Genomic DNA, 20,467 nt, shown 5'->3' on the forward strand with positions numbered 1-20,467 from the left:
GTAAAGTAAACTCTCTTATGAAGTCCCTAGAACAGCATGCTTTTTTTTCATCCAACAGTTTTCTCACTTTTAATCAGTGTTCAGCCTATTAACTATTTTCTGTCACTCAGTATCCTCTCCTTTTGCTACAGTTAAAAATCTATGTAAGTAGATTCTTCAAACTAAGCTATAGTGACCCTGTCGACCCCAGTTTCAAAAATCATGTGACAAAACTATTGACAAGTTTAAAACTGTGTTCTGCAACAGAAGTAACAAGGAGGAAATCCACTTGTTTATTAATTTATTCATGTAAAATTCATTGACCGTAATTGAGACTTTTGGAGGTCAACAAAGGTACTTTTGTGTTTTCACATTATCACTTGTAGATATTTAGATTAACCAGATAATCTTATTTTAGAAAATATCTGCACTAAGTTACATCTGTTCTAGGTATAGGCATTTCTTATGCACCACTGCCTCAATCTTATAAAAGAAGTCATTAATTGCTAATGCAGTTTCTAACACAGCTCAAAAGACACACTAGTGTTTTGAATGGCATTTTGTTTGATTTAGTCCCATTTTAGTATCCCCTTAAAAAGTTTGATAGATGACTCTGGATATTCAGCCAAGAGTGTTGTATCAAAAACTTGATTGAATTTATCTAAAAATTCATAATCTGTGCTGAATCTGAACTTGTTTGCCCAAAGCAGCACAGTCCCTGGCTGGGAAAAGTACACCATGGTGGTGAGCAGCTTGTCCAGGAAGTAATGGTGGTAGACCACATCCGAGGCCAGAACATAATCATAGTAAAAAGTTGACTTGGGGAAGTTTTGTTCCAGGTCTTCCCCCCATACCAGTTCTTTCACTTCAGGCAGGTGTGCTGTACATTCCAGTGTGTTTTTTAAAAGATTATATTGAAGGTTTCCTAAGACATCAGGCAGATCCGTTGCTGTGACTTGAGCTCCTAAGAGAAAAAGAGAAAAATGGTAATAATTACCTGGAAACATTTGGGCAGCCATAGCGTGCATATCTCAGGGAGGAACACAAGAAATATCAACTGATTGAGACAGTCTCATTCTGTTGTCCAGACTAGAGTGCAGTGGTGTCAACCTAGCTCACTGCAACCTCAAACTCCTGAGCTCAGGCAATCTTCCTGCCTCAGCCTCTTGAGTAGCTGGGACTACAAGCACGTGCCACTACTCCAGGCTAATTTTTTCTATTTTTAGTAGAGACGGACTCACTCTTGCTCATGCTGGTCTCGAACTCCTGAGCTCAAGCATTCTTCCTGCCTTGGTCTCCCAGAGTGCTAAAATTACAGACAGGCATGAGCCACCTCGCCCGGCCAGAAATATTTAATAGTACTAGATGTCTCAACCCGGGCCCTGTTGGCCTGTAGGCTGGACATATTTGGCGTAATTTGGGCTGGATAGTTCTTTCTTGCGGGTGGTCCAGTCCTGTGTGCTATGAGATGATTAGCAGCCCCCCTAGTCTCCACCCACCAGATGTCAAGAGCACCCCAGCTCCCCCCACCTGGGTAGTGACCATCAACAGGGATGGGATTCAGAGTTGGGCTTCTAGATGGTCACTTCCTCTACGTGGAAACTGGGTGGCCTGGAGAAGTTCGTGAACCTCCCTAAGACTCAGTTATCTTATCTCTGTGGATAACAGTAGTAATCGCTGCTGCATGACAGTTTGGGGACATTCACTGAGTGAAGTCATGGCCAAGCACCTACACCATGGCCTGTCATACAGGAAGCACTTGCTATCATGTCACAGGAAAGGTCTTTTGAAACAAGGTCAGGAATAAACAAACAAACCTAAAATACTGGCCACGATGGAAACAAGGCCTGGTCCGGCGCCAATTTCAAGTATTTTAGCATCTTGGAGATTCAGTTCATCTGTATGTTCCTCCAAATAGTGACACAAAGCTGTAGCCTAAAAAACATTTATTACAGTCTTCACCTGGGCATTGGAACATTGGAAACCAGCCGTGACCCCTTCTGCCACCTCAAGTTAAATATTAAAATACATGTTATTAAATATTTTCTGCTTATTCATTATTGAGTTTATTGAATGTATTTATATACATTCAATGCCTATTCAGACCTCTGGAATATAAAAATTATAATAAATTGCATCTAAGGAACTGGAGAAACAGATTTGTTATATTGCCTACATCATATTTGACCAATCTCCAAAGAAGAAGATGATCAACAAATCAGCTCAGCTCTTAAAAATCAGGCTGAAAAATAGCAACTTCTTCTGCTGGTTTAATCACATTGGGTCTCCAGCTTGCTTTAAGAATGTTTTATAAGCTTGAACACTCTCTCCTGACTCCTCTTTCAAAATTCAGTTTGGTTAGGAATTTATTTGCTGTATTGGACAACTAGGCGGTTATTTTATTTTGTTAAAGACAGGCATCCTCATTCAGTAGGTCTGGGGTAGGGCTTAACAGCCTGCATTTCTAAACAAGCCCCCAGTGACGCCGTCTGCTGGACCATGGACCACACTTTGAGCAGTGGTGGCAAGGAAATTGTTTTTAAATGTTCTATGTGTGAATAAACCTTCTATACAGACTTCTATACAGGAAATCAAATGTCCCTTTCCTTCTTTATTCATTCTGTCCCTCCGCCTTCCCCTCACCTTTCTCCAAAGAGGAAAGGGTATTCGATCTGCACTGATTAATGAGGTGTTTACATTTATAATGGTGAGGCCAAGCTAGCCATGCCTTGGAGTAGAGAGGTTAGGAAGAATTATGCATGAGAAAGTGGCTTAAATTTGAGTATAAATAGCCTAGAGTTGGATGTGAACACTGAGTGTTTTTTGTTTTTTGTTTTTTGTTTTTTGTTTTAATGAGCTCTATAATTTGCTTATAGGCTTAGCCCTAGCTAAAGATATGCCCTCATCTTCCTCCAGGCTCCACTTTCTATTTTGGGCCCATGTTGGAGTGGGGGGTGGCCAGGACCTGACCCCGTAAGTCACTCCATTCCGTCCTCATCTGTTCATATTGAACAGGCACGTGCAAAGTCACCTCTACTGTCCAGGGACTCAGTGGCGGGGCTGAGGGACACCTAAACCAGTTATAAATTGTGTCCCTGGGAGGTTAGTGGCATAAAGGAGGCATATACTGGTTGCAGGGATTGGGGGGTGATGGAGCCACTGAGGAGTCAGACCAACTTCCTGGGGCCTGGGAGAAGTGAGCCCGGCATCCTAGCACAAGAGGTGCTGCAGGCCGGGCGGCAGGTGAACCGGCAGCACGGTGTGAAGTCTACCATCCTCAGCACATTGCAAGGAGCTCCAGAACTGGAAGAAAGGAGTTCTTAAGGAGAGACGGTAAGTATTTGCTGTAAGGGGTTATTCCATATTAGGGAGAGAGGGTCACCTAGAGTGATCCAGAGGACAGGTGTCCAGTGGACAAGTGTGGAGGGACTTCCTGGAAATAGCTGTCGGCATCCCCCCTTCCAAGCCCTGTTGTGGGATGGCTGACTCCAGCCGTGTGTCACATACAGACAGAGCTTTCCCAGGAACAGCCGTGTCTTTTGACATTGCAAGATAGGCCCCTCAGTCCTGGCAGAGAACTCTGAAGTGATCTTTTCACAGAGTTGCACTTCACGCCACACAAGAAAAGGGTGTCTTCCCATTTTGTGTACCCTTCTGCGGCTTTCAGGAAACAGGTTTCAAGAGAGGCCAGTGCTGGGTGCGTGAAAGGCTGACTGACGCCTTGTTGAGAATGAAACAGTCAAGTGGACCAATACTCTTTTCCCATTTCTAATCTCTCACTCTACTGCTATACGGCTATACCACTGCCACAGTTGTGTATTTGCCAAAAGTATTATATTGGGAAGCTGTGGAGTAGTTTGGTGGCTTTCAAACTTGTGTTAAGGCAAAGAAAAGCCTTTGTTCGAAGGAAATCATGCTTCTATGCATAAGGACTAAGTATACAGCCTCCTTGTTTGGAAGTGGGGAGCCCTAAGACCCTTGAGCCCTCTGGCTCCCCCTCCCCCTGACTTGCCACCACCCCCTAGACGTCCTGAGGGAGCCCCGTGGACCCTCTGAGCATGACTGCTCGACGCGGGTCCCTGGACCAGCAGATGCACATCACCTGGGGGCGTGCAAGAAAAGCGGTCACAGCCACCCTCCACCCCCAGATCTCTTGAGTCAAAATCTGCATTTTGCCAGGATCACAGTATGATTCACACACCTGCCAACCATCTGGGAGTTCTGATCTGGAGCCTTTCTACGCACTGACAGCCTCTGCAGTGGAAAGAGCACAGGTGCCAGCTGGCTCTGCACGAGCCCGCAGCAGAGTGGCTTTCGCAAACCAGTGAACCGTCCCAGCCCCCATTTCCTCAGCTACAAGGTGGAAATGATACAACATCAATGACTACAGCTTATATGAGCTTACGTGTAGCACTTCATTTAGTTCTCACAACCCAAATTCAATTCTCACAATTTCATCCACCATGGCAGGCACTAGACATCACCAACACCCCACGTTTTAAATATGGAAGTGAAGGCAAATGGAGGTGAAGTGAACATTGCTGACCACACCACATGGAAATGGCGGGGTTTCTGGCTCTAAACCCATACTATGTCCCCCATTTCAATGCCATTCTTCCAGGGGTATTGCAGGGGTAACATGAGATGAAGTAATGCTTCCTAAACGTTTCTGCTAAAATATCCACCCTGTAGTGGTATGAATGGCCAAAGGTCAGTGGGTGTGGCCCAAAGGTGCCTACTGCAACTAAACTCTAATTTACCTGGGGTTTTTGCTTAACAATTCATATGGATTTTGCATCCTACTTCCTGATATAGTCAAGTTTATTTAATATAAAAATAATTTTTCAAGAAACATAGCTTAAAGCAAAACCAATGCTTCTGGGGCAAGTACTACTTCTTGCTGATTCGAAGCACACCACCACCATGCCTCAGGGGGCCTGGCAATTGAACTTCAATTTGAGAAGCACACAATGTTCAAGCACTTGACAAATTATCCAAGGCAACACAGATGTACGAAATTATTTCCAGAAATCCTAACATCACAAACATAACAGTTCTCTCACCCCTGGCCACACCACTGCTCCGTAACTCTCTATGGATTCTTGAATGACTATCTTCTTGCCTGCAAACCGATAATACTCCTGAGTGTAGCTGGCATAATTTGTAGGAACAAATTTCTGGAGGCTATGAAGAGTTGGTTCTATCTTGTTAGAACCTGTGAAGCAGAAAAATAAAACGGGTTTCATGATTTGTTCATCCAGTGCAAATACACACTTGGTACAATTGGTGAGATGAGAATAGGGTGTTCCACAAACAGAGGGGTGAGCCTATCAATGACAATGCCTGCAAATTAGCACAAAACTGAATTATATGGGATGACAGGGACATGAAATTCAGATGTGACCTTTTAATAAGACAACAACATGCCCAGGTATGCCCTGGGTCTTTCCTTTATTTAGGAGGTGACAGAAGAGGTGTGGATCCACCTATGTTTTGCTGATGGGAAGAAGCTAGCTTACCAGCACACCGGCACAAATGAGCTATCTGGATAAGGAGGAACTAGATAAACATGGACCTGGTTATTTTTAGGTCTTGAAGTGATGTAACATTCCCACGTGTTGGCTGGAGCATGTTCCTTAAATCCTTCCCACAACTGCTCCTCAAAAGGTCCAGGCCACCCAAAGCCCAGCCAGCTCTCCAGCCCTGCGGGGGGAGGGGGTGGGGGGCTGTCAGATGAGCTCTGACTATTAAGTTACTACTGCTTTAAATACTCCTCTAAACCCACGGCCCACTCTAGCAGCTCTAAAATATCATATAAAATGAGAGGTACAGAACACCTGATTGGGCTGACATCATGGAATCACAAATCATTGCAGGTTTCCAGAGTGTTTAAGGATAAAAAAGAGTGGTGAGTAGGAGTGTCAGGAAGGAGGATGCTGCGTGAACACGTACTTAGTGGCTGTCAGGAGCAGAGGAAAAGGTGTTGGCACTGGCAGTGGGAAAGAATTAACACTGCAGAGTCTGGGAAGGTCAGTTTTATTTGCATGAAATTTGCCTTTGTTACCTGGGATATGACTGGAAAATGTTTAACTGGGGCTGGAATGTGGGCTTTGGGAAAAAACTGGAAGGAGCAAGTCAACATTTGAAGTGCTCTACTCAGAAAAATGCTCTCAGGGTGCAAGAGGAGGGGCGTGGGAAGGGAAAGTGAATACAGGCAAAGGGAAGTGGCCCTTGGAAGAAGTCTACTCAGCAGCGCACCCGCAGGGGCAGGGGCAGGGGGAGGCCCTACAAGCTGTTTCAAGTATCGCTGATTTCAATACACGCTAGAGCAGTTCTGTGCTGCTGGTCTGCAGGCCCTGTGTAACGGGTTCACAGTAAGTACAGAAATTTGGAGTAAGCACTTAGAAATATTTACAATAATTTGACAATGTCAGTTGAATCTAACTACCCAACAATGGGGCTTATATTTTATGTCTGTATATTTTCATTTTGTTTTTCTAGAAATTCGTTTTTGTTGTGTGTGACGAAAGATCAGCATGCAGCACGCTAGGAAATGGTCCTTGACCGCAGTGTGAGTGAAGCGAGTCGTTTGTAAGTTAGCACGATGGACGCCCTTAGCTCTTCAGGTGTTGCTTTCGGCCACGGTTCTGATTTAGTGTGTTCGCCACCTAAAGGTGAATTCTCTGCCCTGACCAAAATGGGGTGTTCTTCTAGAGACCTGACACTTCACCGAACTCACTAGAACCTGCCAATAAATAGTAGCCAATTCAGTCCTGAGACTGCGCGTTACCGTCACGTGCGTGGGAGGGGAGGGAGGGAGACCCGTAGCCTTCGCCTGCCTCTTAGGACAGGAAGCCACTGACATCTAACACCACGAACCCAGTATTGACGTGTGACCAAAGAAGCCCTAGCTTCTACTTTACAGCCGAGAGGCTGACTTTGAATTCTGGTTGGGAGGCTGGAAAAGGCAGAGGAGACAGTGGTATGCTGATGAGTGTTCAACAACCAGTCTGGGGGGCGAGGATCCTGGAAGAACGCCGATTTGCAGGGTTTGACAATTGCCCGGTGCAAGCACTCCCACCAGCATGGCTCACTGGGAGCAGATGTGCAGTAGCACATGGGCACAATAGACAAAAAGCACCTCAAGAGCATAGATAGCAGTAAAATGTAAAATAATCAGTTTTGAGTACTTATTACCTTAGCTTTTTAATATACCTTTGTCTTTAATATAACCTATTTAATCATAAGATTATATAACTTAAATTTTAATAACGGCCATGTTTAACATTCGAAATTCAGGCACCGGTACATGCCACCTCCAGCACACCACCGGGCGGCTGACTCAGAGAGTCGGGGACATGCCAGCCCGGCCTGCACCCCTTCCTACCCGCCATCGCCTGGAGTGTGCCTTCTGCCCATGCTCCCACATATCACTGCGTGGGGACTTATTTTTATCCCAAGACTGTAGGAAAAGTTGGTGGACTGATTTCAATGGCTCATCCTTTCACGGGTAAATAACTGACAAATATTAAGCTTGACAGTTACACTTCCCCAGTGGACACTGTGAAGAAATGTGGACGTATGACTGTTCTCTCACAGACTCTTCGAAGTTCTACGGAGACAGAGAAATGGATGTGTATTGCACTTTAAATATTTTCATTTATTCTATTTGTGCTGGCCTACGGTTTTAGAGAGAACAGATTTTAGAGAGATCAGACTTTAGAAATAAAGGAGAGTTGCATTTTTATGTAAACAATTCAATAAAATAACATCCTCATAGAATCGGGATATATTTTTACCACTTTAAGTGATTGCAAACATTTTAAATGCTGTATCTTGGCTTTTATGACTTCATTTGTTAATGTCTGTTGTTTATTTACTACTGAATCCATGCCCAGAAATGCAACCCTAAACTGCTAAATTATCCTAATGGGAAAATAAGCATTGATTTACAACGATCCACTGTATGACGAAGCTGCCAGGAATGCATTCTGATGAAAAACAGAAATGAATCTAGACTTTTTAAAAAGTTCTTGTTACGAAAATATAGCTATTTTAGATTTATACATAAGATAAGACAAATTTGTGGACTTTGATAAGTAAATAATGAAAAAACAGAGATTACTTTTAATACTATGTTTATGATCACATAAAGGCATTTTTCTACTAAGGTTCATTACAGTAAAAATCTAGAGTTAAAAGAAAATGGAAATTCCTGTCACTGAAGTTTACTTGAAAATGTCACCACGAGGAAAGCAACTGAGGAAAACCGTTGAGGTGATGAGAAAGGGTTTACCTCCCGGGGGTCCCCCGGCGCCATCTTCCTGGAGAGCCCCCTCCTTCTCAGCCTCCAACCAGCCAGCTGGGGAGCTCGGTTCTCCCCCCACGCACCCGGGCTGCTGCACGGAGCTCAGACACACGTCCATAACCGGAGCCTGCTGGGAGGAAAGAACTGGACAAGACCGGAGTCACTCGGCCCAAGTCAAGTCTGACATTCCTGGAGGGCTCCAAAGGTGTAGCTTATCCAAGCCAAAAGAACGCCTGCTTTTCAGCTTCGTTCCCTGGGTGAGCAAAGCAGCCACCCAAGGAGCTGCCATCCTGGTTTTGCAGAGCAAGGTCCAGGGAGACCATTTTTTTTAATTTCAGCTCATTATGGGGGTACAAAAGTTCAGGTTATATATATTGCCCATGCCCCCCCCCCATCCCCCTGAGTCCGAGCTTCAAGCCCAGGGAGACCATTAAACATTCCCAAAGCCATCTGCATGAAGAAATGCAGAAACAGCAATGGTAGCCTGAGAACAGGCACCATGTTGCTCAGGAGGCTATGGCAAGTTGTTGTTATTTTGCAAATTTATTCTTTGCCATCCTTGCCACCCCCACCTCCCAAGTATTGTAGCACATCACTAAGTTCTGGGAGTCTTACATGTATTTCTAATAACCTTTGGAACTGAATCTTAATAACAAAAACCTGCCCAGATTGCATACCATTGGGGGAACTTGTGGATCATGGGGTTAATGGCGTCATGGATGAGAAGCTGGGATTTGGAGCAAACACGAGGCTGCCCTCCTTTCATCTGAAGCTCTATTGCAAGATAGTAGAAAGCGCTGGGGCTGGGCCAGGAGCCTGATTTGGCTCCTTCTCTAACACTTGGCAACTCACTTAATCCCCTCAGCGCCCATTTCCTCATCAGCAGAAAGGGAATAATAATATCTGCCTACCTCATAGGGCTGCAGTGAGAAACAGAAGAGCAAAAAAGGGGTTATTAAAGCAGTACAAAAATTATACCTGATTCAGAACGAGAGACCTGGCTATTGGGATCATTGAGTAGCATCAAAACAATAATGCCTGACCCTGCTGGAGGACTTGCCACACTGGCGCTGAGCACGGCTCTAGTGCTTTAAGTGGAGTCACTGAATCCTCACAACAACCCTATCAAGCAGATGACAGACATTCAGGCACAGAGAGATTAAAAAACCAGCCCAAGACCAGACGCAGCTGGCTAGGGACAGAGCCAAGTGTGAAGCCTGGGACGTCCAGCTGCAGAGTCTCTGATCTTGCCCACCAGACAGGACGCAGCCTGAGTTGCCTTGGTTCCGCTTTGGTTTTCCTTGCCCTGTTTGCTGTGAAATGACTCATAATATTTAGCTTATCATAAGTCCATCCTATCATAGTGACATCTTCCGGTCTTTTTTTTTTTTTATAAAAAGTAAATGATTTTCCTCCTCTGTGCTTTTACCATCTTGGGTTTACTCTCCACACACGAGTTGCCCCATCACATTGTTTCAGCCAACCGAGGATGGCAACTGGACACACCAGCCGTGCGTTACTAACCGGCTCACCTACACCCAACACTGAATCCAGCCATTCTGCTCAGGATCGCCCTCCGTGAACAAAGACAGCACCAGAAAGAGCACCCCCTGCCGTGTCTGTAATCCCATCACACACCTGGAGAGGCTGTGTGTCCTTCACATCTCTACGCAACCGATTTCAAAGAAATGAGACTGTCATGGAAGTAATGTGGCATTTTCATTGGCTCTAGAATCACATATTTACCCCAATTTTCCAACTCACCAAACCAGCCAAGAGTGCTCTACCAGTCTGTGGTTCACAGCAGATTTTTTTTTTCCTCTTGCAAATACTTACTTGCTCCTTCTCTTCAGCTTTCCCACAACTCCAGTAAGTTAATTGTTCCCCCTAGGAAATAGCAGAGTGGTTGTTGAAAAGTCCCTAGCAGATCCTCAGTGTAGATGTCTCAGCAGCATAGTGAGGAACCTGCGTTTAAATCTTAGCACTGCCTTGTAGAATCCATGTTGAAAATGTAGATAATGACACCTACTAAATATGGTGGTTGTGGGAAGGAAGAGAGGTGACCTGTGCAAAGCCCCTCACACATACAATATCCACTGTGGTTAGTATCCCCAAAGCTATGGAGTCAAAGCACAGTGTGACACTGCATGTAGAATTCCAACCCATCACCATGGGATGCTGAACATTAAATCTAAGACCCTTCTTCATTTTGCATGCAAGAAAAGGGGAACTATTTTCATTCGAATACCAGGTGATACTTTTCCTTGTGAAATGAGGTGACTCCCTCCCCATCATTTTAGTTGATATGAGAAATTAATTTTTTCCCAAAGACAGCTGTGCATGAAAGGCAATCTAGACGATAACTACAGTGATCTACCTAGTGCCTGTTATTAATTCAGTGTTATTAGTTCATCTCCCTCACATGTTAGTATTTAATAAGGACTTTGGAAAGTCTTAAACTCCTTGCTAGTACCCTCAAAATACTTTTGAACTGTTAGTTTAAACATATCTTTACCTTATGCAGCAGAAGAGATTTGAGGTTTCTGTGCACCTATAATCCGCAATGTTTTATATAGGTCTACACCTGAAAGGATTAGCATTTTAGGAACAAAAGCCAGCCAGTGGAAGCCCAAGTTATTTAGGGTAGCATTACCCACCAGTACTCATAGACACGTTACTTTGCTAGCAAAGTAGAATTCTCTTTCTCTCCCTCACGCACAAACACACACACACACACACGCACATACACACACACACACACACAGTCCTGGCAATGTGAAATGGAATTGCCCTGGAAAGATCCAGAAATATCATTCCAGCAAAACAAAGGCTGTCCCCCGTGGTATCTAGTTGCTGTGGCATGGTTTGAAATGTAGACTTCGGTTCACTTTAAAAAGAAGTGGGGGTTGGGTAGTTGGGGTTTTGTACAGACACACAAACTCTGTGCTCATTCGCCAAACTCCTGTGGCTGCAGGGAGGACGTGCCTGCCCCGGCCTCTGCCCAGGACCCTGATCCTGGCAGCCAGAAATAACACGGGAATCTCCCGACAGGGTGCACTTGTGGGAGGAAGAAAGGAGACCACCTATCCATAAGAAGCGACGTGAGTCAAAGGCTTAAAGTCGCATATGGGTGTTTAGGAGGAGCAGCAAGAATAGGAAATCAGAGAAACTCTTCCAAGAAAAAAGTAAGCCATTGTAATATTTACTTAATTGAAATAAGGGACAGTCAAAAGGGAAGGAGGAAAATCATGGGCTCATTTATGAAGCTTGGAAACATTTATAAGGCTTTAGGTCATGTAAAGTAAAGCCTTAGGCAAATGGGAAATAATCATTTATGGTTATTTAACCAGTGAGCTGGATGAATGGTGTTGCGTCTTGAGTAGATATAAGCGCCTATTTTTATGTTTTTATCCACCCTTGGTACTTGCTTCTCTGCCGTCACCATTTTTTGTTCTTTATGTCAGTTTCTTTTCACTCAGGATCTTTATCCGGATGTGCGATGGTCCCATAACTATTAAGTCTTCTTTCCCGAATCCGCACATGAAGGGAGATGACCTGGAGCTTTTCAACTCTATCTTTCTAATGCTTTCCTAGTCCCAAAATGGGTCCAATTCTATGACTGCTTGCTGCTTCTCTGTCACTTATTTCCACCAGGTGCCACCATCCCTATAAGAAATAGTAAAAAGGTAGTCATTGTTACAGTTTTATAAATAATTAAAAACTGATTACAACATATGTGACTATTTGCATGTATATTTATATATATACACACACACATATATACATATATTCATTCCACAAGCTTTAAAATGAAGAGAACAAAGGAAAAAATTTAAATCTCATTTAATTCCACCCTCTAGAGAAATAAACCTAGTTAGCATTTTTTTTGTGTCAACTTCTAGGTTTTTTTGGTATAAATTTTAAAAATAATATTTTACTGAGAAACATGTACCTCTTTGACCTAGTATCCTATCATTTTAAGAGTTTCCTTTTAATGTTTTTTTCAGAAGTCATCTTTTAGGTAGCTGCTTTAAGAAATAAATGAGAACTCTATTGCCTGGAGCTGGAATAAGTTAGATCAGAAGTGCTTGAATATGGGACTGTAGGTGGGCTACAGCAGAATGACCTGGAAGCTTTAGAATACATAAACTCTAGGCCCCTGGAAATTCTTGTTCAGACATGTGAGTAGGAACCTAGAAGTTTGAATTCCTCCGAGAACTGTTCTTTGAGTTGTAGTGCCTGGCACACAGTAGGTGTTACAGCTGCGGAATGTGTTGTTGAGCGTGACCCTCTGGGGGCCTGAGCAGCCACAGGAAGATCCAAGAGGTTCAGGGAGGGCCTGGTGGGGAGGGGACGAGGCAGGGACACAGGAGTTGTTTTCAAATAGTTGAAGTGCCAGCCTCTGAAGAAGGATTAGGCCTCTGCGTGGCCCTGGAAGGCACGCTGATGAAGTCAGTTCCCGGGACGCAGATTTGGGCTCAATAGGAAAGAACTTTCTAACAAGTAGAGCAATGGAACAATTGATCTCAGGAGGCCTCGCATAATGGAAAGTGGGCCAGATCTGCAGTCAGGAGATGCAAGAGTGGATCAAAGGCTTATAAGGGTCAGTAAATAGGCCACGCGTGTGCTGTCACTCTGGCCCTCTCCGTCAACGCAGGCCATGGTGCTGCTTCTGACGGAACCTGGCTCTCTTGGGCTGTGGTTCTCATGGGAGAGCCCACCCCTCCTCCCAGGGGACATTTGGCAATTTGGGGGAGGCATTTTGGGTTGTCACAATAGGGGATGGAGTGTTGGTGGCATCTAGTGCACAGAGGCCAGGGAGTCTGCTAACCATCCTACCATGCACAGGACGGCCCCCCACAACCAAGAATCACCAGCTCAAAATGTCAACAGTGCGGAGGTGGAACAACCCTGGGCCAGGCAATGGATCAGAGTTGTGACGTGACATGAATTCTAGCTGCCATCCTAGGTGTCCACTAGCCCGGAGACCTTGGGTAAGTTTCCTGCCCCCCCATCTCTCAGCGCCCTCCTTTATAGAGGGATTAATACAAAGCCAGTGCTGAGCTATGTCTTCCAAGCATCCCAGCAACCTCTGTCTTACTTAGTCTTAGCCCCAGAAGCAGACACAAAGATAAGAATTTCAGTGAAAGTATTTTATTCGTGAAATATGAGCAACACAGCCGGGAAGATGGACGTGATCCAGGGAACAGGTGAAGCCAGCCACTGCAGTAGGCAATGGGAGCTTAAACCCATGGGCAAACGCTGGGAAATGAGGCAAAACACACACTTCAGAACTATCCCAGTCCAGGTGCAGAGAGCTTCTGGGGCATTTTTACACCAATACCTCAGGCACAAATGCAGAGACAGCAGCTGGGGACTCAGATATGTCTGCGAGAGGCAAGCGAGGCTGTGACAGCATCTGCTACAGCCCCCAAAATGCCATCATTCCTTTACACAATCATATCAAGTAATTGAAATTTTATACATCTGAAAGAATTTGGCACAACGCCTGGTGCCCACAAGGTCATCGATAAATAAATGTCTTGTGCTCTATTATATGTCATTTAAGCAGAGGATGGAATCAGCAGGGTTCTTTGGAAGGATTCTGGGTCACTCAGTGAATCAGACAGAAAAGCTGAGCACATGGCCGTGAGAAATAAAGGACCCAGCGCTGCTCTGGCTAGATCTCAGCAGCAGCCGTTCATGGACAGCCTCCTTAAACATTCTGTCGGAGGTCTCAACTGCAGTCACCATCGCCCCGTGTGCCTGTGGTCAAGATTCAGGGTCTGGAGAAGAAGATTCTACTGGTCTAACTCCGTCATAAGCTCACCATTGCTGTCAGGGCTGGCTGGGGTGAGAAGCACCCGCCAAATCATGACACGCAGGCTGACAGCTCAAAGAAGGACATTGGGCCCATAGAAGGCAAGAGTTCAGTGTGGCCCTCCTCCCCTTCATGGCTCCCCCAGCCACCCACACTTTCTTATTTCCAGAAATACAGTTTCCAAATGGAGACCCATCCTCTGTACAACAGAAGACGACCTAACATCTCATTCAGCTACTGCAACCAGAGGGAATGTAGCCACTCTCTTCCGCAAGTCCAAACCACTAGATGATGTCCGTTTCTACCCTGGCTCCATTGCTTCTTCCTCAATAGGCACGTTGATCCCAGCTGGCCACGGATGACAACTTGATTGGCCATTTCACCACTGCTGATCACAGGCTGCTCTTCCTGCTCCCATCCCAGAGCAGGAATAGGAGGCTCGTTGCTTTTCACATGATCATCCCCAAGAGTTCCACAAAGGAAGGGATGCTGAGCACACCAATGTAAGACATATCCACCATACTGACTTATAAGGGAGACTGTGCTAGCAATTCACTCCCAGAGAGGCGAGGGTTTCCCTGGAGAACTAGACCTTCTTTAAGAACCCTGGGAACCACTAATGTCAAGTGTGCTTTTCAGTGTTATGCAGAAAATATTTGACCACAGTGAAATCATGCAATCTCCTAACTTCTAGTCCCTCAATTAGCTGCTAACACAGTGGCCCAAAGGTCAGAACGTCCTCTGTCAAATGACCCCGGGCTGCTACAGTGCCCCTTCATGGACCAGACTTCTGGGGGCAGCTCCTAGGAGTGGCAGAGGAAAGGGTCTGTTGATGCTTCTGTGTGGGATGGCAAGACTGGGACCACCTAGCTCTGTACAAGCCATCAGACACAGCCTGTGCAGCCGGATCTTAAGATGGACTCTTCTTGCCTTGGTTTCGGCTGTGGTAACAATCAAATCCCGCACGGACTGCGTGCAGTGTCAAATCTCCCCCTGCAAAGAAAGGAGTTCTGTAAACTAAAATTTGTCAGATTTGTGGATGTGGAAGAATGTACTTCTGTTTCATCTTAAGTGCTCTTTATATAATGACAAACATTACCAGTGAAGAAGGAGGGAAAGGCTCTGAGTGAAATAATCCAATAGGTTTGGAAATAGCAGGTGAAGTTATAGTCACTTCATTTTAAAAATAGCACATGCCTGTTCCTGGGCATTTGAGTCTCATAGTTAACCTCGTGGACCCGCGTGGCTGCCCATAAATTATCTGCCTTATAAAGTGACTGTGACAGAGAACCAACGAGTTGCCTTGACGGACTAACATGCATTTTGGAGAATAGATGTACTTAGTTGTTTGTTTCTATTTTTAATTTTTTTCCCCAATCCAGTTCTTAAAACATATTTCCCCTCAAAGAAATTTTATTGTAATTTATGAAAAATCTCCAACTGCAAACATGTGCAAATCACAATGAGCAATTGCCAGGTTTCATGTTATGAAAATAGCCAAGAATGTTTGGGGGCTGAGCTGTAAGCCTGTGATAGTAATCATGGAGGAATGTCATGCTTGCAAAATAGGTTTGGATGAGAAATTCTGACATAGAAAATATCTTTGGAATAACAAATAGTTTGGTAACAACATTCCTTTTATTTTAAACTGTAATAAATGATAGCTTTCCGAAGCTCACCTTAATCCTAGGATAAACGGAGCCAAATAAATGTATCAGTATGGAAACAGCATCTCTTCATGGTATTTCAGTTTTGAGGATGAGGATGGGAGATGATACCTCAGTTCTAGTTTTATTGTGAGACCTGTGGAGCAGAAAGAACAGACTGCACAACACCTCTGACACCCTACGACTCAGCCAGACACAAATGCCTCCAACACCATTTGCTCTTTCCATGTCACCATCCACTGCTGGGATATGGCACTTTTTAGAGGAGACTTAGTTGTAACTAATCATGCTCCGATTTTAGCAACAGCAGTTGACCACTGTTCAGAAAGATCATTTTTTCCCAACAGATTTCTCTTAGGAAAGAATGTGTTTACCTGGTGGAACTATTCTGGGATGTGACACAACAGGGAATTCCTTTCATTCTTTCCCCCATTCTAGACTCAAATTGAGAAAGATGTTCTCCCATGAGGCTGTGCTGTCAAGGTTTGGGAGAAATATGCTGAATTATTTAAATATCCACCCAAGTGAAAAGGGACAGAGAGGAGCTGGCTGTTCCTTGGAAGCTTAGCTCTCCCACTTGCCAACTCTGTGGCCTCAGATGAATCACTGAATCTCTGAGGCTCTGTTTCCTTTGCCTATGTAGAAAAATTAATACCTTTAACATACCTACTCCACCAGGGTTCTGGAAGGAGAAGCTCTGGGAAGTTAGTTCTTCAATCTGCTTCTTTCTTGTGCCCTAGTAAAAGCAGAAGCTTTGGGCAGAGAAATGATGGAGCCTTTCAATGAAGCTGCCTTGATAGCTGAGTCATCTCATGGACAACTGCTGCCTGGTGCCATTGCCCCGTGCCCAGCAGATCTTATGTGCTCAAGACAAAACTCCATGGGATAAACAAACCACTGAGATGCTGGGGTTTTGTTACCACATATACTTCCAGTCTCACCCAAGTGATTGTGTGTGTGTGTGTGTGTGTGCGCGCGCGCGCATGTACTCTTGTCAGATGATGAGGGTCTACGAGCATGAAGAAAAGCACAGGACATATCCTGGGATATTCGTGGGATTTGATGAAGAGGCTGGATTTTAAATATCACTTGTGCTATGGTCCCATGCATGAATAGAAAACCAGAATGTTAATGGTAATTATTTAATGTATCTGGATGGTTGTATTTTGGGTAGTTTTTCTGCTTCATTACACCCTGTGTTAATCTGGGTTCCTCCAGAGAGGTTCACTTAGAAGTGACGCCAGGGAACAGAAAGAGAAACAAGGAAGAAGGAAAAACCCAAGGATGCATGGGTTTTCTTTTGAGGCAGGGTCTTCCTCATGTTGCCCAGGCTGGTCTAGAATTCCTGGGCTCAAGAGATTCTTCAGCCTCAGCCTCCCAAGTAGTTGGGACTACAGACGTGGTGTGTGTCACCACACCTGGCTAAGAATGCATTTTTCAGTTGCTCACTGCTGCAGGTAACTGGAACTCCATTCTGTGGGGCCTTCTGAGGAGCTTTATGAAATGCATCTCAGAATTACTCACCCAGAGGACCAAAGGGGGAAACAGCTTCCATGTGTTCCTGTTTGCCATTGGTCACAGGTGACCCCGTGAGCATAACACCATGGCTTTTCTGGGTTGTGCATGCATAAGAACCAGCAGGTTCCCAAGGGTGTCCCATGCGGGGGCATCAGAGAAGCCCTGGTCAGCAAGCAGGACAGGGCAGGCCCTGGGGACAGGTGAGTCTGTGGTACTGATGGGGCCTGTGAAGCCCATGTGGCTGCCATGGCTGGAGAAGGGGGCGGGGGCAGGATGATTTAAAGTGCCAAACAAGAGACGTCTGATACACCTTCATATACTGGTTGAATTTCCTGTGATGAGTGTGCATTGTTAAACTAATCAGAAAAATACATATCTTCATTGTTGGGAAAAATGTGGATGTGTAGAATTCTTCCCTTTAACAGCTTAAAGAAGAAAAAACATACCTTAAAGACACAGAAAAAAAAGTTTGGTACAAATCAAGATCATTCATGATCTTTTGAAATAAACATAAATAAGAGAGGACTTCATGAACATGACAAAGTGTATCCATGGAAAGCCCACATTAAGTGTATCCATTGTGTACATACATTAAATCGAGGAAAATTACAAAAACAAGAAAAAGACAAAGCTATCAGCTATCATTGTTCCTATTTAGCATCATATATTGAAGGTCTGGACAGTACAGTAAAAGCAAGAAAATGAAATAAGAGAGCGATTGGAAAGGAAGAAATAAAATGTCCATGTTTGTAGATGACATGATTTTCTACACAAAATAGTTAACAAATTCTATAGACAAGCTGTGAGAACTAATGCAAGAATTCATCAAGTTTGTATAAGATCCTTTACAAAAACAGCATTCTTACACATTAACAACAAAAACTTTGAAAAGGTAATTTAAGAAACAGGTAATTGGCTACAGAACAAAAATTCTAAGGTACCAGGGAATGGATCTATTTAAAGATTTTAGAAGAAATTGTCTCTTTCTCAGGATCTTTCCCTGAAGTTGGTGCAGAGACATCTCCAAATAAACACTCCCACGACTCCCATGGGGTGGAAGTATTGTGAGCCATCATAAACCACTTAGGACATTTGCCAACACCTTTCTTTCTCTAGTTGGTGAGTAGATCTTCAGCAAGATAAATCAGAAACTTTTGGAGCCTTCCATGTTGCCCTTCTCCTGTCTCTTCCTCTCTCTTTCTCTCTCTCTGTCTTTCTGCTGCTCCCTCTCCCTGCAGCTCAGTCAATGGGCAACTGTAACATCAAGCCCCGAGGGTTCGAGGTGCACTGCAGCCAGGCCTGTGGGCCAGAAGACATCAAAGTGCTGGTGCTGCCACAGAAGGCCCACTTTGTTCAATGGGATTCTCTCTCTATCTCTCTCTAGCTTTGTTTTCTTTCTGTCGTCTTCAATTATTCAGTTAAAGGTAACTACAGTTTCATTTATTCTTGTCAAATTACAGTTGACCCTTGACTGCACACGTCCACTTATATGCAGATACTCTTCCCCTCTGCCACGCCTGAGACAGCAAGACCAGCCCCTCCTCTCCCTCCTCCTCCTCAGCCTACTCAGTGTGAAGCCGATGAAGATGAAGACCTCTAGGATGATCCACTGCCACTTAAAGAACAGTAAATATATTTTCTCTTCCTTATGATTTTCTTAATAATATTTTTTCTCTAGCTTTCTTTATTGTAAGAATATAGTATATAATACATACACAAAATATCTGTTAATCTACTGTTTACGTTATGGTAATGCTTTTGGTTAACAGTAGGCTATTAATGGTTAAATTTGGCGGGGTTGGGGGTGCGGGTGTCCGAAGTTATACACAGATTTTCAGCTACACAGAGATTGGTGCCCCTAACTCTGTGGTCAAGGGTAGAGTGTAAATGTGAAGAAAGAAAACACCCGAAGCAGGAGATGAATGTAAACTGGGAAAATCTTGCAAAATCATGAAATAATTCTTGATACTTCTGTTTAAAAAAAATTATTCAGTGATGCTTGCTAAAGCATGGTAAGGCAGACATTATTCAGGACCCTCAAGGTAGGCATAGGCACCACTGCAATGGGGTTTTGCAGAGATGGAGAGATTGGGCTCAGCTCCAAATACAGGATGGGCAAGTGGGAATTTGTAGCCAAGGAGCAGGGTGGGGAGTCAGCGGATAGAAAATTACTAAGAGGAAGCATAAGGGGTGAGGAGGATTCTGGCTAAACCTACCTAACTAACGACCTAATGAAATCCTTGCTGAAGAAAGGCTGAGGAGGTCAGACATGGTCAGACATCACCTGGGGCATGGAAGGGTGAGGAACCTGAACCAGAGGGGGAAGAATGTGGAGTGCGATCAGATGACCAAGGGTAGGAGCTTCCTACTAACCTGATTTAACAGGATTCTTGCCAAAACTGGGCTTTACAAGGCAGGGTCCAGATAGGCCCTGGAAAAGGTTCAGGAGCCTGGCTAAAGTTTGGTCAAGCAAAGAACCTTTGTCGCTTCCAGAGACAGAGGGCACTGAAATAGACCCACGCTCTCCCTGAGACAGTGAAAGTTAACCTCTTAAAACCTCTGGATTTAAAGATGGGATTTGCAGCTTCTTATCTCCTAGATTCCAAATACTATTGTCAACTGTAGTGAGAAATTAGTCTCTTTTTAATTGATACCATGAGTAAAATCCATTGGCCAAAGAAGGAAAATAAAAGCATGTGTGTGTATGCTTGTGTGTGTGCTGTCAAGAGACTAGTATCGCCACCTGACATGTGTACCACTGCTTTTCAATTAAAAAAAACCTGATTCATAAACATTATCTCATTTGATGCTCACAACAGCTGTGTGGGATTCACAGAAATGGCATTATTATCAATACTGGATGAGTAAGGAGGATGAGAAGGCCACAGTAGTCATCTCTTCGAGGGCAGCAGGATGCCTACATGACAGCAATCTTTATCAGAATGAGAAGGAAAATACAAGTAAATAAAAACCAACTTCATCTATGAAAGAAAAATTGATATGCTGGACTTAATTAATATTAAAAACTTCTACTCTGCAAAAGACACCATCAAGAGAATAAGACAAGCCACAGGCTGGGAGAATATATTTACAAAAGACATATCTGATAAAGGATTATTATCCAAAATATACAAAGAACTCTTAAACCTCAATGATAAGAAAATGAACGACTCA

General features: G+C 44.1%; 1 protein-coding gene across 1 annotated transcript; it reads right to left on the bottom strand.

Moving 5' to 3' along the window:
- Positions 1–548: 548 nt before the first annotated feature.
- Positions 549–8,405, bottom strand: METTL21C (methyltransferase 21C, AARS1 lysine). Its single transcript, XM_069467082.1, has 4 exons — positions 8,276–8,405; positions 5,043–5,194; positions 1,797–1,914; positions 549–943 (listed from the first exon to the last, which is right to left on the bottom strand). The coding sequence occupies exons 1-4, from the start codon at positions 8,403–8,405 to the stop codon at positions 549–551; spliced, it is 795 nt and encodes a 264-aa protein (XP_069323183.1).
- Positions 8,406–20,467: the final 12,062 nt, after the last annotated feature.

Source organism: Eulemur rufifrons, chromosome 4 (assembly GCF_041146395.1).
Source record: "Eulemur rufifrons isolate Redbay chromosome 4, OSU_ERuf_1, whole genome shotgun sequence".
Lineage (NCBI taxonomy): Eukaryota > Metazoa > Chordata > Mammalia > Primates > Lemuridae > Eulemur > Eulemur rufifrons.